Source organism: Leucoraja erinacea, chromosome 9 (genome assembly GCF_028641065.1).
Source record: "Leucoraja erinacea ecotype New England chromosome 9, Leri_hhj_1, whole genome shotgun sequence".
Taxonomy (NCBI): domain Eukaryota; kingdom Metazoa; phylum Chordata; class Chondrichthyes; order Rajiformes; family Rajidae; genus Leucoraja; species Leucoraja erinaceus.
The window spans coordinates 67,785,844-67,802,944 of NC_073385.1; the positions used below are offsets into that span (position 1 = coordinate 67,785,844).

A 17,101-nucleotide genomic window follows, 5' to 3' on the forward strand; every position below is an offset into this window, starting at 1 on the left:
GGGGGGGGGGGGGGGGGGGGGGGGGGGGGGGGGGGGGGGGGGGGGGGGGGGGGGTCGAAAGCCGGAACAGGACAAAGCCTGGCGAGTGATGGTTGGATACAGACGGGGGGAGGGATGAAGTCCAAAAGTGAAGAGACAAAAGGTGTGAGAAACAGGTAAAAGCGGTGTGAATTGTTTAGGTGGAATGGGAGGGTGGAGAGATAGGTGTAAGTCAAGGTGGGGCGCACGGGAGGGTGAGGGTTGACTGATGGGGTCACTGAGTTTAAGCTTGGTCTTGGTAAGCTTGGTAAAGGACGTCACATCAGGAACACTGAAGGTAGATGAGGTTAGAGGAGGTGCTCTGTCTCACCTGGGAGGTCTGCTGAGGTCCTCAGATGGAGGCAAAGATGCAGATATAAGGAGAGCTGTTACATCTTCTGTGGGTGCAAAGTGCCTGGTGAGGGGGTAGTTTGGGTGGGAGTGAATCAAGAATTTGCAAAGGGAGCGGTTTCTGTGGCAAGTAGAAAGGGGTGGGGATGGGAAGATGCGACCTGGTAGAATCATTCTCAGCATCCATCCAAAATCAAACATCAAGCAGGATTTAAATGTTATGCAATTAATAAGCCAGTTCGGTATTCTGAAAAACGCAAGGATTTGTCAAAGGTCAAACGTTATAAATAAAAATCAAACTTAGTGCTGTAGATTCAGTGAGTATAGTTTGGGTCCGATTTTCTGTCTTTTTTCAAGTTTGTATTTGTCAGGGGGAAGATAGAGGGCAGATGCGAGCAGGAGACGGGAGGGAAAGACTGGACCGGCTCTCGGCAGCTGCTCACACACACAGATCCGCAGCCAGGATCAAACCCATCTCCCTGGCTCCGCAAGCACTGCCGAACCGCCACCAGTCCCCCCCACCCCGTAACAAGCCGTATCTTGCACACCACCGGTTTCTGCCCCGCTGACACTTCATCCACAACCCCGAGGAGGAACGAGGGCCCCGGCCTCGCTTGCACCAGACGCCAGCCTGGGCTCAGCCTCCACCGGCTCGGCACTCAACTGTGCCGCACTGCTGGCGGCCTTCAGCCCCGACCTGGAGTTGGAGCTGGCTCAGTATCTGGGCTTGGGGCTGGGCATGGGAGGGGGAGGAGCCCGTCCGCAGACTCTCTCTGTGACCAGGACGACTCCAGCAGCAGTGGCTCTGAGTCTTCGAGCAGGGCCAGTGGCTGCCCATCTTCAGCAGGATCTCGTTGTGGAGGGGGGGAGGGGGGGGGAGGTGGAGGTGGAGGGCTGCCGGCCAACCCGGCGGGACAGGCAGAGCTGAGCTGGAGCCAGCTGCTACTGCGCTGGCTGCAAGTCCGGACAGGGACGGAACACCGGGGAGGTGACGGGAACGGCCCACCAGCAACTCAACAGTACCCGCAGCGACGGAGAGTCGGGCACTACCCCGACCACGAACGAAACGCAAGCCTGCACACAATGCAGCACCATTGTTGCCAAGACTGCTTTTCACTTGTGACCTGTGCACGTGCGGTCGGAATTCCGAACTCGCTTATTAACGTCTGTATTTCACTAAGGTTTCATTAAGTAGCTTTGCTAGTGCAGTTGCTTTACATTTGTATATAACATCTCAAATCAAATGAAAACAAATAGGAACAACTGCCATCTACCTTCCGTGGCTGTACTGAGACCCATGGTTGTTCTTTCAATTGATCAATTTGCTCCCACACTTTGGAAAGTTCAGACCAGACACCTTTAAGATCCTGCAGTTCTTCTAATGCAACCTAATGTAAAAGGTAGAGTCAGTTTTAGTGGTGTAGCTCTGAGGCAAGTCATCTTCGAAGAGATGCAAGACACATTATAATCACATCAAAATATGTGCAGAGCAGAAGAAAAACATTTCACATACATAGACTACAGTAGCTTTCATTTAGAATTCAACTCAACCAGGCATTCAATTTTGTAGTGCAACAAACTTGAAAATAGAAACATAGAAAATAGGTGCAGGAGTAGGCCATTCGAGCCTGCACCGCCATTCAATATGATCATGGCTGATCATCCAACTCAGTATCCTGTACCTGCTTTCTCTCCATACCCTCTGATCCCTTTAGCCACAAGGGCAACATCTAACTCTTAAATATAGCCAATGAACTGGCCTCAACTACCTTCTGTGGCAGAGAATTCCAGAGATTCACCACTCTTTGTGTAAAAAATGTTTTTCTCATCTCAGTCCTAAAAGATTTCCCCTTTCTCCTTAAACTGTGACCCCTTGTTCTGGACTTCCCCAACATCGGGAACAATCTTCCTGCATCTAGCCTGTCCAACCCCTTAAGAATTTTGTAAGTTTCTATAAGATCCCCCTTCAATCTTCTAAATTCTAGCGAGTACAAGCTGATTCTATCCAGTCTTTCTTCATATGAAAGTCCTGACATCCCAGGAATCAGTCTGGTGAACCTTCTCTATACTCCCTCTATGGCAAGAATGTCCTTCCTCAGATTAGGAGACCAAAACTGTACGCAATAACATAAAATAACATAACATTATGCTTTATATATAAACAGTTAACAGTAGACTGACAAACTAAAAACAGTATTACATAACCCAACTCAATAATAATTGTAATTTATGCAGTTACAGCTAATTGTCAGCCTCAAGGTATTTTTAAAAAGAGACATCCTTGTAAAACACGTTGGTATGGGCATACTTGAGGTACCGGGCCGTCTCACTGCCCTGTCACAGGAAGGATTTCACAGAAAGAGCGCAAGAAAAATTACGAGGCTGTTACCAGGACTGGAGGATGTTGGTTATCACAAGAGGCTGGATAGGCTAGGACATTTACCTGGAGCGTACGTGGGTGAAGGGTGACCTTATAGAGATGTACAAAATACAGAGGTACACAGATATGAGGCACATATATATATTTTCTCTCAGAGTAGGAGAGTCTAAAATTAAAGGACATGTGTTTGAAGTGAAACACAGAAAAATAGGTGCAGGAGGAGGCCATTCGGCCCTTCGAGCCAGCACCAAATGAGAATGGAAAGATTTAAAAAGGAAAGAGGGACAGCTTTTTCACACAGAGGACGGTGTGTTTAAGGAAACTACCAAAGGAGGTGGTAGAGATGGGTACAATTATGTCTAAAATACAGGTACAAGGATCAGAAAGGTTTGTGGGGATGTAGGCCAGGCACAGGCTAATGGGACTAGTTCAGCTGGACAACATTAACCAGTTGTGTCAAAGGGCTTGTCTCCATGCTGTTTAGCTCCAGTACTAATACAAGCATTTACTAGAACATTCTTGCCATCTGCTCCTCCCATAAAGTACTTTTTAAAAACTGGACAATATTTCTACCATTTTGAGCAATCATTCACTCGATGTAATATCAAGGCTTCAGATATTTATTTACCTGTACCCGTTCTTCGCTGCCACTGAGCAATCCTGTGTCGGTTAGCTCCAAAGCTTCCTTAGCTTTAGCACATTTCTCTCTGTCATCTTTTAGACGACCAAACTTGCCTTCATAGATAGTGAGTTCTTGCAGGGCGTCCTCTGGCCGCAGGCTCCCCTACAATCAAAGAGTAACTTCACTTAACAACTCAGTATTACATACAGTGAAGTCCACTAACATGCAAGCAACAGCATTTGATTCTCACCCTAGTGTAAGGACTAGACAGACAGAAAAGGCAGGATTTTAAAAAGTAATTTGTTTTGTTACTAACCGAATGGCACACTTACAAAAAGACAATTTACATCTCATAAGTTTAGGGATATCCACAGTTGTAGGAATAATGCCACAAACGTTTAATCCAAATGGGAATGCTGAAAGTATGATTTAAATTTTAAAAACTCAGCATAACAAATCTCTATATAACTAAAAGTCTTTGTCTTGTCAGTACCCACGATGTGTCAATCTGCTTTTCCTATCTTCTTTCAAACACAGCCTTCCCATTTTTCACCGTCACATTCCCACCTATATTTCCAAAGTTATTAATCCTTTAAATTTAAAAAACAGCCCCAAAAACTCACCCATTTCGGAAAAAAACCCTGAGTGACGTCACAATGCACTCGCAAGGCAGGAAGGGACACTCTGGGAGAGGGGGCATTCCAGCGCTCGCAGTGAACGAGGAGCGGCGACGGCCACTGGCGCCCGGTACCTGGTGGGGAGGGGGACTGGAGCTGAGCCTGGTGCTGGAGCTGGAGTGAGGGCCGAGCCCGGGGCTTGGGATGGGGCCTTGACCAGGGCCCAGAAAGAATCCGCCGCTGGAACCAAGGATGAGCCTGGGTTCGGGGTCAGGGATGAGCCTGGAGATGAAGTTGGGGCCTGCACTGGAGCCCAGACGGTGGCCGAGCTGACGGCTGGAGTCTACAGCCAGGTCTGGGCTGAGTAAGAGAACCAGGCCGCGTTCCAGGGGAGGAGGATGAGGGGAATGAGGAGGAGGGAGATGGGGGGGGGGGGGGGGGGTGGATGCGGGAGATGGGGAGGGAGATGCCCCTCCCTATCTACCCTCACTCCCATCCTCTCTCTCTCTCTCCCTCTCCCTCCTCCCTCGCCCTCTCTACCCTCCCTCCCCCGCACTCTACCCTCTCTCTCCCCCCCTCCCTCTCTACCCCCCTCCTTCTCTACCACCCCTCCCTCTCTAGGTATTGAAGAGGGAGGGTGAAGAGGAGGAGGAGGAGGAGGGCGAGGAGAAATGAGCCGCGCCTGCGCAGTTGGGGGCTATGCGTGAGTGGTGCAATATTACGTTCGGGGAACGGGTGAGTGGTGGAATCTTGTGTTGGTGGAATCTCTGCACTTGGTCTAGTGTCTAATAAAAGGCTTGAAATATAGAGAGTGTTTACTCACAGCCACAGGTTTTGTTTTCTCCCATTCACCCAGGAGATCAGTGGTGCGGCTTTCCACGGCACGATCTTCCTGAACAATCTTCATCTGTAGGTTCGCCACCTGCTGCTGGATAGCACTGTCCTTTCTACGCATGATGTCATTGAAAGCACCCCATTCCCCATCAATATTGTCAATGTACAGCCAAGATGGAGGAAACTGGAATCGCTGTTTTTCCAGCAAACGCTGGCCATTGCGATAAAGCTAGAGCGAGAAAAAAAAGAACTACTTTACAAAAAAACGACGTAATATTTATTTTACCTGAAACACGAGCAATGCTCACAATTTAAGAGATCTTAAAAGTAGCTAATTTTAAACATTGTATAGTGATCAAAAAAGAAAGTGGATTTAAGATTTAATATAGCCAGAAGTATTACATTTAAAAGTGCAAAATTACCGTATGACATCAAAAGTAAAATTGAAATCCTACTTTAATCGAAAGAACATACTATAAATTTGCAAGCATTTCCAGCAATGCAAGCATTTCCAGCTTTCTACAGGAAAGAGTGCAGGGGACCACAGTGGATGTACCTCTTGAAAACAGGTACAACCTCTTGGGAATGAACTTCCAGTGGAAGTGGTGGAGGCAGGTTCCATTTTATCATTTAAAAATAAATTGAATAGTTATACGGACGGGAAAGGAATGGAGGGTTATGGTCTGAGCGCAGGTATATGGGACTAGGGGAGAGTACGTGTTCGGCACGGGTTAGAAGGGCCGAGATGGCCTGTTTCCGTGCTGTAATTGTTATATGGTTATGGTGGCAATCAATATGGATGAGTGCGCAGCAGTCAGGCAATGTCACAGGGATGGGACTTGGTAGCTTTGCTGGGAATGGCTGCGTTGGAATGGAAAGGTGGCCCAGGTCAAGATACCTGGTCCATCCAAAAGGCAGTGGTTGGGGTAAAAGAAAGTCAGGTTACAGAAGTGGTGGGAGGCACTCTTTTGGTCCTTTGTGCTCAAATTCTGGACCATTATTTTCCGACTTGACTATGAACGTTTCAGCATTCATCCAAAATAAAAGAAAGCAGCAGATGAAGCCCAAAGAAAATAATCAAGGCAACATACAAATATAAGTAGCAAAATATGACAGGGAGAACCAGTTTTACGTTTAAAAAAAGTTGTATCTTGATACTCACGTCGACTTGTTTCTCAAACTGCTTGATCTTGCGTTTCAGCGACTGCACATATGTGATGAAGGTCACAGCATCTGAAGTACTCGCTGTATCCACCGAATGCTGCTCCAATTCTTGACGAGACTGATTAAGAAATCAATATCGAAAGGGTCATTTGCACTGGTCAATACTGGTCCTAACTGTACAAATACAACACACATTACACTAAAACTCATCCTCCTTACCTTTGAAATCTGTGAATGGAACTCCTGCATGTTCTGACCAAGCATCTGCCCAAATTTGCTGAGAACCTCTTTATGCCAAGAATCATATTTTAGATTCACTTTTGATTGCACCTTGAAGCAAATAAAGAGGTTTTAGAGCACCATTCATGACACATTAACGTTAAAAATCACAAGTACCTACAGTTCTGGGCATCATGTTATAGGAAAGATGTTGTCAAGCTGGAAAAGATACAGAGAAGATTTACGGGGATGTTGCCAGGACTAAGGGGGCTGAGCTATAGGGAGAGGTTGAGTAGGCTGGGACTCTATTCCTTGGAACACAGGTGGATGAGGGGTGATCTTATAGAGGTGTATAAAATCATGAGAGGAATAGATTGGGTAGATGTCCAGAATCTCTTGCCAAGAGTAGGGGAATCGAGGACCAGAGGACATATGTTTTAAGGTAAAGGGAAAAAGATTTAATAGGAATCTGAGGGGTAACCTTTTCACACAAAGGGTGGTGGGTGTATGGAACAAGCTGCCAGATGAGGTAGTTGAGGCTGGGACTATCCCAACGTTTAAGAAACAGTTAGACAGGTACACGGATAGGACATTTTAGAAGGATATGGACCAAACGGGGACAGGTGGGACTGGTATAGTTGGGACATGTTGGGTCGAAGGACCTATTTCCTTGCTGTATCATTCTCTGACTCAGCAGGGGTATAATCACACCATTGAGTGATTATTTTGCCTTAAAAGTTAGTCCAATACACAGGCAAATTAAAGCTTTGCATGAATGGAATGAGCAATTCTCCACTTTGATAGGAAAAAACAGAATATTGCCTAAACGAATGGTGTTGTGTGGAGGAATCCGAATGTCCTTGAATATGGAAGGAAAAAAGTGCAGTAATTAAAAAGTCGTGGAAAGATACAAGTCTTGCTACAATTGCGGCATGTTGGGAGAGACCACATTTGGAGCTCTGTGTCTGGTTTTGATCCCTATATTCAAGGGAGCATCTTGCATTAGAGGCAGGTCAAACAACATTCTCTGGGATGGAGTTGCCTTGTGAAAGAACTGAGCAGGCTGAACCTGTACTCAATTTTGAGATAATTTTGTTGACACATAAAAGAATGAGGTGACATCGCAGACACCAACAGTATATTTCTCTCTCTTATCCATCTGCCTCAGGCAGGTACGGGATACTGAGTTGGATGATCAGCCATGATCATATTGAATGGCGGTGCAGGCTCGAAGGGCCGAATGGCCTACTCCTGCACCTAATTTCTATGTTTCTATTCCATGGGGATTGTTTTGGGAGTGGTATGGAATCAAGAACCACTCGGCATAGTTTCAGGATAAGGAGGGGGTGCTTATTTAAGAGAAAATTTAGGAGAAATCTCTTCAAGCTGAGGATCGGGTGGAAACCTCTTGTGAATCTCTTGAATTCTTTACAGAGCTGGAAGCCGAGTCAATGAATATATTCATGCCCAAGGTAAGTTTTTCTATTACAGGAAACAAGCAGGAAAGTGGATCAAACACAATCAAATCAACCTTCATACTGGAGTCATATTTGTGATGTTCAAATAAAATTAAAAATAATTTTTTTTTAAACTCTTACTTTTCCATAATCAATAACAACAGGGCCAAAATCCTTTTTAGTCTCGGCATTGTCAAACGTTCCTCTGGCCTTTCTAATTTGGACAAGCAGTGCCTGCCATTTGTTTAGATCATCTTCCAGCCTGTTGTAGATGTTTTCAGGTTGCATATCCCACAGACATTGGTACTGAAGCCAAACCTGACCAGGAAAAAGACAAACAGATTACGATCAATTTGATCAAGTTTTTTTTTTAAACGTTTAAAAAAAAAATTTTTATTTATTAGAAGCAAATGTACAAGAGTAGAACAAATGGCATATAAAATTATATAGTTATTGTACAGCTTCAATTTTGACTTTTTAAGCATTGAGTTCGAGGAAAAGAAAAGGCCAAGAAAGAGAAAAAGTGAGATGTGCAAAGATAGAACCCCTAGACAACCAAAGCAGTGTAGCCAAAGAGTGGGTAATGGAAAGAAAGAAAAAAGAAAAAAACAGAACAAAAAGAAGAGAGAGAGAGAAGTGTTGATATACCTGGCTCTGGTCCCTCCCCACCCAATCCATAGTTAGATTTAAATCCTAAATTGTGTTGCGTCATACTATCCTTGTAACTAATCGGTGAAGGGTGAAGGGTGTCCATGTCTGGGAAAAATGATCTGGTTTTTCTGCCAGGACAAGTATAATATATTCAAGATGTAGTGTCAGAAGATGTAATCCACATCTTAACAGTAGGGACCGATGTGTGTTTACAAAATTTAAGTATTATTTTTTTCGCCGTTATCAGGCCAGAATTAAGGAAATGTCTTTGAAATAGTGATGGTTCAATTTGATCAAGGTTTTCTCCAAAACAAACCCCCAAAGTATTTTCAAAATGCTTACCTTGACATATTTTTCAACTTCTCTAACAATTCCCATAACAGCTTCATGAGCTTCCTCCAAAGCAGCTGGTCCGTCTGGCATTCTTGTCAGTGCATTTCTGTAGAATTTCTCCTCTTCAGATAGTTCATATTGAAAACCAACCTAATTGTGAAAGGAAAGGCATAGATTATAATGCAGGAAAGTGGGAGAAGTATAAATAGGCACAATGGCCAGTGTAGCTGCCGTGGGCTGAAAAGCTTAATTTTATGCTGTATGACTCTAGAGGTGGCACAGCTAGTCGAGCTGCTTCTTCATAGCTCCAGCAAGCTAGGGTCAATCCTGGCCCTTTGTGCAGTCAGGGTGGAGTTTGCAGTATGATAGTATAGCTTTCCTCCAAATCATAAAAGTGTACTGCGTAGAAAGTGGTCTTTCGGATCAACACATCCACGCCAACCTTCTTTCCCCCCATTTTGCACTAACTCCATTTGTCTGCAATAAGACTGTCTCTATCTATTTCAGAATCAGTATCACACTTTATTCTCCAAGTATGTTTTGCAATATACGAGGAATTTCACTGGCCAGGTCAGTCATACAATTAAAAGCAACAGATCACTTCAAAAACACATTTTAACATGAACATCCACCACAGTGACTCTTACACATTCCTCACTGTGATGGAAGGCGAAATAAAGTTCAAGTCCTTCCCTTAGTTATTCCTCGGTCGTGGGCCTCGAGCTAATTAAAACATAACCCTTTGTTTGTTCTAGTTTTACAATTATTAAAACATTAACTCCTATTTTCAATCTTCTATCCAGTGGTATCACCCCAAATCATAACTTCAATGTTCATGTGAAATTGGCCTCTTCCCTGCTGCATACTGCATATTGAGTGAAGTTTTCATTAAAATTGATAAAACATACTACTCTTCAATGATTTTGTAATTTGGCAATAACAAATGATATGAATTCACACATACAACGTCAAATTTTGCATATCTGGTTACTTGCATAAAGTACTAAAACATTAAGAATGCAAGCAATCATAGCAATTACCACTTTCCTTACCTGATATCGCTGACTCTGAATCCTAGGAAGTGTTAGGATAATCATTTTCCAGCTGAACAGCTCTTGGTAGAGTTTGTATCTGCAGTCTTCAATTGGTGGATGTAAATAGATTACTTGATTTGTAATATGAAGCTCATGAACTATATTCTACAAAGGAGGATGAAAAATAATATTTTTAAATACACTCAGGAAAAAAAAGTATTGTTATTGGGTGACCACTTATCCTATTCCATTGTAACACACTGACACAAATTGGTGGCACATTTAACAATTCCTTCAAATAATGGGTTCCACATTGAAATGTAGATCACTTGTTATAGAAGATATGCATTGCATCCAAGTTGGATAGTCTTTGAACAAGAATGGTAATCTTAAATATCAATGCAACATACAGTGCCCTCCATAATATTTGGGACAAAGACCGATAATTTAGTTATTTGCCTCTGTACTCCACAATTTGAGATTTGTAATAGAAAAAAATCACACGTGGTTAAAGTGCACATTGTCAGATTTTAATAAAGGCTATTTTTATACATTTTGGTTTCACCATGTAGAAATTACAAGTGTTTATACATAGTCCCCCCATTTCAGGGCACCATAATGTTTGGGACACAAGAGTGTTTTATTGTCATATGTCCCGGATGGGACAGTGAAATTCTTACTTGCTGCAGCACAACTGAATATGTTTTGTTTTCACCATGTATAAATTACAGCAGTGTTTATACATAGTCCCCCCATTTCAGGGCACCATAATGTTTGGGACACAGAAATGTCATGTAAATGAAGGTAGTCATGTTTAGTATTTTGTTGCATATCCTTTGCATGCAATGACTGCTTGAAGTTTGCAATTCATGGACATCACCAATTGTTGGGTGTCTTCTCTGGTGATGCTCTGCCAGGCCTGTATTGCAGCCATCTTTAGCTTATGCTTGTTTTGGGGCCTAGTCCGTCTTCAGTTTTCTCTTCAGCATATAAAAGGCATGCTCAATTGGATTCAGATCAGGTGATTTGACTAGACCACTCACGAATTGACCATTTTTTTGGCTTAGAAAAATTCCTTTGTTGTTTTAGCAGTATGTTTGGGATCATTGTCTTGCTGTAGAATGAGCCGCCGGCCAATGAGTTCTGAGACATTTGTTTGAACTTGAGCAGATAGGTGCCTATTCACTTCAGAATTCATTACGCTACTACCATCAGCAGTTGTATCATCAATGAAGATAAGTGAGCCAGTACCTTCAGCAGCCGTACATGCCCAGGCCATAACACCCCCACCGCTGTGTTTCACAGATGAGGTGGTATGCTTTGGATCTTGGGCAGTTCCTTCTTTCCTCCATTCTTTCCTCTTGCCTTATATCGTGCTCTGATATAAGTTAATCTTCGTCTCATTGTCCACAAGACCTTTTTTCCAGAACTGTGGTTGTTCTTTTAAGTACTTCTTGGCAAACTGTAACCTGACCATCCTATTTTTGCGGCTAACCAGTGGTTTGCATCATCCAGTGTAGACTCTGTATTTCTGTTCATGAAGTCTTCTGCGGACAGTGGTCATTGACAAATCCACACCGGAATCCTGAAGAGTGTTTCTGATCTGTCGGACAGGTGTTTGGGGATTTTTCTTTCATCAGCTGCGAAGGTCTTCCTTGGCCTGCCAGTCCTTTGCGATTAGTAAGCTCACCAGTGCTCTCTTTCTCCTACCGATGTTCCAAACAGTTGATTTTGGTAAGCCTAAGGTTTGGCTGATGTCTCTTAACAGTTTAATTCTTGTTTCTCAGTCTCATAATGGCTTCTTTGACCTTCATTGGCACAACTTTGGTCGTCATGTTGATAAACAGCAATAAAAGTTTCCAAAGGTGATGGAAAGACTGGATGAAAGACTAGGTGCTGAGAGCTCTCTTATACCCGCATAAACACACCTGTGCAATTACAAACTGTGAAGCCATGTGTCCCAAACCTTATGGTGCTCTGAAATGGGGGAACTAGGTATAAATGCAGCTGTAATTTCTACATGGTGAAACCAAAATGTATAAAAATGGCCTTTAATAAAATGTGACAATGTGCACTTTAACCACATATGATTTTTTTCTATTACAAATCTCAAATTGTGAAGTACAGAGGCAAATAAATAAATGATGGGTCTGTCCCAAACATGGAGGGCACTGTAAAGGCTATTCAGATCATCCTCCCAATGAAAGCAAATTCCAAGTAAAACATCTGCTAAATGGTGGAACCAAGCATTGGTGGCAATTGTGTGGCTATGTCATCTCTGAACTATTCAGTCCATTCTCCAACACGTTCCTAAGATTTTGTCTTATTTTTCAAGAACTTGCACAATTCTTTTCTGAAAATAATTATCTGAATTTACTTCTACACTATTTCAAGCATTGCATTCCAGATTACAGCTTCTGGCCACTACACAGGGTCTCCACAAATTACCTTAAATTGTCTTTGAAGACACTTCTTATTAAAAAGATTTCGAGGATGTAACTAGTAGCGTGGATAGGGGAGAACCAGTGGATGTGGTGTATCTGGACTTCCAGAAGGCTTTCGACAAGGTCCCACATAAGAGATTAGTATACAAACTTAAAGTACACGGCATTGGGGGTTCAGTATTGATGTGGATAGAGAACTGGCTGGCAAACAGGAAGCAAAGAGTAGGAGTAAACGGGTCCTTTTCACAATGGCAGGCAGTGACTAGTGGGGTACCGCAAGGCTCAGTGCTGGGACCCCAGCTATTTACAATATATATTAATGATCTGGATGAGGGAATTGAAGGCAATATCTCCAAGTTTGCGGATGACACTAAGCTGGGGGGCAGTGTTAGCTGTGAGGAGGATGCTAGGAGACTGCAAAGTGACTTGGATAGGCTGGGTGAGTGGGCAAATGTTTGGCAGATGCAGTATAATGTGGATAAATGTGAGGTTATCCATTTTGGTGGCAAAAACAGGAAAGCAGACTATTATCTAAATGGTGGCCGACTAGGAAAAGGGGAGATGCAGCGAGACCTGGGTGTCATGGTACACCAGTCATTGAAAGTAGGCATGCAGGTGCAGCAGGCAGTGAAGAAAGCGAATGGTATGTTAGCTTTCATAGCAAAATAATTTGAGTATAGGAGCAGGGAGGTTCTACTGCAGTTGTACAGGGTCTTGGTGAGACCACACCTGGAGTATTGCGTTACAGTTTTGGTCTCCAAATCTGAGGAAGGACATTATTGCCATAGAGGGAGTGCAGAGAAGGTTCACCAGACTGATTCCTGGGATGTCAGGACTGTCTTATGAAGAAAGACTGGATAGACTTGGTTTATACTCTCTAGAATTTAGGAGATTGAGAGGGGATCTTATAGAAACTTACAAAATTCTTAAGGGGTTGGTCAGGCTAGATGCAGGAAGATTGCTCCTGATGTTGGGGAAGTCCAGGACAAGGGGTCACAGCTTAAGGATAAGGGGGGGAATCCTTTAAAACCGAGATGAGAAGAACTTTTTTCACACAGAGAGTGGTGAGTCTCTGGAACTCTCTGCCGCAGAGGGTAGTCGAGGCCAGTTCATTGGCTATATTTAAGAGGGAGTTAGATGTGGCCCTTGTGGCTAAGGGGATCAGAGGGTATGGAGAGAAGGCAGGTACGGGATACTGAGTTGGATGATCAGCCATGATCATATTGAATGGCGGTGCAGGCTCGAAGGGCCGAATGGCCTACTCCTGCACCTAATTTCTATGTTTCTATACTTTGCAGTTTGTAAAGCAACAGTTCACCACTGCTCTCAGCTTTATTCCCCAACTGCTTCCATGGTCCGGTAAGCTAATATAATGGACTTCCTTTAGCAACCCATAATCATAGAGGGTCACTTTCTATTTTGTTCAGCTGCCTTCATTCTTTTTCAAGAAGCTCTATTTTTTAACTTTGTGAATTCCTCAACTGTTTCTATTTCCGTGTCCGTGATAAAACATTCAGGTGTGTAGGTTAATTGGCTTCTGTAAATTGTCCATGGTGTCCCGGATGGAACTTGTCTACGGGTGATCATTGGTCGGTGCAGACTCGTTGGGTCTAAGTGCCGATATCCACGCAGTATCATTATACTAAACTAGGATTCTGGAGAAGAAGAGGCTCCTTCAATTTTATTTTTTCAGCCTTAATTTGGATGTGTTTCTTTTGACTACTTGCATAAAAATTAAAGAGGAAAGCCCTAACATTACCTCCGAATCTAACCTCATAGATGCACTGATCCCCCCTATGGAAGGGATTCTAGTAATGAACATTACTACATTTCTTACAATCTTCAAACTCTTAAAATACTCATGTCACTTTTGTTTTGCAATTTAATGAACTTCAAATTTAATCCTGCTTGGAATTTAGTCCAAAGTAAAAGTATTTCTTATCTCCAACATTACATTCAGTTGTCCAGTCGGAGGAAGGGTCTGGACCCGAAGCGTCACCCATTCCTTCTCTCCAGAGATGCTGCCTGTCCCGCTGAGTTACTCCAGCATTTTGTGTCTATCTTCAGTTGAAACCAGCATCTGAAGTTCATTCCTGCACATTACATTCAATGCATTAGCTAAAAGGTAGCCAGGGCAGAGACATCTCACCCTGATCTTTGGCTCGCCTCCAGGCTTATGGCTGGTCTGTGGTGCATCGGTATCCATATCAACATCAGCTTTGTCGTCGGCATGTCCAAATAGAACCAATGTCCACGCTTTTAAACCAGCCTGCAACCGCACTCCCAGGATCCTTTCAATCTACAAGAACAAGTGAACTAGTAAATTCTCAAATCAAAACAACAATCCCAGCAGCATCTGGTGCTTTTGGCAGCTCTTACCTCAATATCCAGCTTATTCACCCAGATAGACAAATTGGAGTACGAATGGAGGTTCAAATCATCGACTGCTTTCTGAACACGGTTCAAGATTTCAGAAAATATTTTGTGATCGTAGGCGCAGGTTTCCAATGAACGAACTTCAAGGTCTATCTTCTCTTCAATGATCAGCAGATCATCCACCTGAAGCATTGAAACAACCATCATTACTACATTCACCAAATTGCTTTTCTGCAGCACCCTTTTCATTTTTTGAATACGATATTCAAATTCTGGCCAGAACGAACATTATTCAGCTAAAATTTCGACATCAAAAGAAAGAATGGAGAAAAAAGAGCCGAAAAGAGTGAAACCAAATAATTAGCTGTATTCAGAGGCAAATCAATCTCCCACCACTTCGGTGGTTATTGGGGTGGCTGCAGTGTCCTATGTGAGATCTTTAAATTCATGTAGATGGGCTTGTTGATGCAAATATGTGGACATTTTGGGATGTTGTGCTCTCCTTCCACTCTTAAAAATAACCTGCATTGATCCCCACTGTTAAAACTAGGCATGCAATTCTTTGTGAGATTCTCCATTTAGAAGATGTAGGTCGGGGATTCCCAGAGTCAGTCCGTGCCCAATCAGCAACTCAATTACACTCATGCAAAAAGAAGAACTGTTAAACGCGCACAAACCTTTTCCTGGAAGCTGAAAACACTCTCTGCCAAGCGTTGGACGTAAGGATCCAATTTGTATGATTCCCAGACTAATGCAATTCCTTCAGCTATCAATCCTTGAACTTCTCTTTTCAGGCCAGCAACCAAAAGGGATATTGAGATTCTCTCTTCTACCTTCTCGCATGTCCTCTCATAGGTACGAACACTTTCAATCAGAGAAATTGCAAATGGATACAGCTGGTTTGCTTGGTGAGCCTTGTTTACAATTGCGAGCGGAACGCGGAACCCAAGCCACTTAAGATTGCGGACTTCTTTGGAAAGTGTGATAATCTCAGGCAGAAAGTTGACTTTCAACTTCAGGACATTCCCACTGCGGCCACGAGTACGAGTGCTTTCTATGGTGAAGATACGACCAGACACACCCAGGTTGCGCTGTTGGACCTTTCTTGCCCAGTCGTCAAAGATCTCTTGTGTGTTGAGCTTCATGCGAAAGCTGTCACCATCTTGTTTTAGTTTTTGTCCTTCTACATGATTCTCCCAACCCTTTCCAAGGACATCTTCCACACGCTTCATGTAGGCCGTGAGTTGTCGGTCAATCTGTTTTGCCCAAATAATAGAGCCGGAAACAGGAGGCAAGTCACGGACATGACTCATCTTACAAGCTTGACTCTGTGGGTACTGCACTTTGAACTTGTCGTGCAAGGCTTCAATGTCATCTTTCACTCGCTGGATGAGCTGCGTTTGATATTCACGAATCGCACCTCGAATGTGTGGACGAACAAAGAGGGCATTGAATCGGGAAAATATTCTGAACATTTCATTGGCATTTTTCGCAGTGCCAAGCTGGTCTCGGAGCCGGGCTGTAATGCGCGTTTCCACTCTGTCGATACGCTCATCGTAGCGCTTGAGTGCCGCTTCCCAAGCTTCAGTTCCTTCTTTGGAAACATCCAATCCATCAACCTCCTTGACATTTTCATAAGCAAGGTTTACTTCTTCAATAGCATTTGCATCGGCTGCATCGAATAAGACTTCTGCTACTTTCATGTCCTGCGGCTCAGGCCCTTCCCCCTGGGATTGCTGTGCGATGGCAGTTACCTGTACAAGTTGAAACAGGGAAAGTAATACAATCATCATTCTTTAATTAGGAAATAACAAGTTAAAAAAATTAGATACAATGCTATGTCAAAAACACAGAGAGGAATTTTGCTGCCCGATGGAAGGGATAATATTCAAAATATATAAAAGCAATTCAATGGATGAATATGATTCAAAAGTAGATTAAGCCAGAACTTTAATTAACTGGTGGTACCTTAATTATCACATTTCTGCTGAAAACACAAAATAAACATATTTGTGTTATGTTGTGGGAAGTTATTCAGGGCTGATTTCACTTTTCAGTTTAGCAGAACTATGACTGGAGAACCTGAAATTTGGCCAAGTTTTTCAGTTCAAATGTTACTTGTTTCTCTAATGGTCACTATTTTTCCCCTTCTCAGTCCTCTTCTCTTAATTTTACAACAGATTTTCAACAGACAAAACAATGTAATATTCAATATCTTGGGGGAGAATTAACATCATAAATTCTGAACAAGATCATAAGTGATAGGAGCGGAATTAGGCACTTCGGCCCATCAAGTCTACTCCACCATTCAATCGTGGCTGATCTACCTCTCCCTCCTAACCCCATTCTCCTGCCTTCTTCCTATAATCCCTGACACCCGTACTAATCAAGAATCCAGCTATCTCTGCCTTAAAAATATCAATTGACTTGGCCTCCACAGCCTTCTGTGGCAAAGAATTCCACAGATTCACAGAACAGACAAGCAAAATAAAAAGTCCTTATTAAATAGTCACGGTAAATAAAAAGCTCTCCAGTGATGCTGCCTGTCCCTCTGAGTTACTCCAGCATTTTGTGTCTATTTTTGATTTAAACCAGCATCTG

At 43.2% G+C, this 17,101-nt stretch overlaps 1 protein-coding gene across 2 annotated transcripts in view; it reads right to left on the reverse strand.

Moving 5' to 3' along the window:
- The window catches only part of dync1h1 (dynein, cytoplasmic 1, heavy chain 1), a 99,902-nt gene that overhangs the window by 66,295 nt on the left and 16,506 nt on the right, over positions 1–17,101 (reverse strand). For both annotated transcript variants that reach the window (XM_055641144.1, XM_055641143.1), the window contains exons 8-18: positions 15,178–16,254; positions 14,504–14,683; positions 14,274–14,423; positions 9,699–9,845; positions 8,656–8,796; positions 7,804–7,980; positions 6,206–6,316; positions 5,985–6,104; positions 4,812–5,051; positions 3,378–3,533; positions 1,644–1,757 (exon numbers count right to left, since the gene is read on the reverse strand). In XM_055641144.1, coding sequence (XP_055497119.1) covers positions 1,644–1,757; positions 3,378–3,533; positions 4,812–5,051; positions 5,985–6,104; positions 6,206–6,316; positions 7,804–7,980; positions 8,656–8,796; positions 9,699–9,845; positions 14,274–14,423; positions 14,504–14,683; positions 15,178–16,254 — 2,613 coding nt within the window. The remainder of the gene's footprint in view (positions 1–1,643; positions 1,758–3,377; positions 3,534–4,811; positions 5,052–5,984; positions 6,105–6,205; positions 6,317–7,803; positions 7,981–8,655; positions 8,797–9,698; positions 9,846–14,273; positions 14,424–14,503; positions 14,684–15,177; positions 16,255–17,101) is intronic.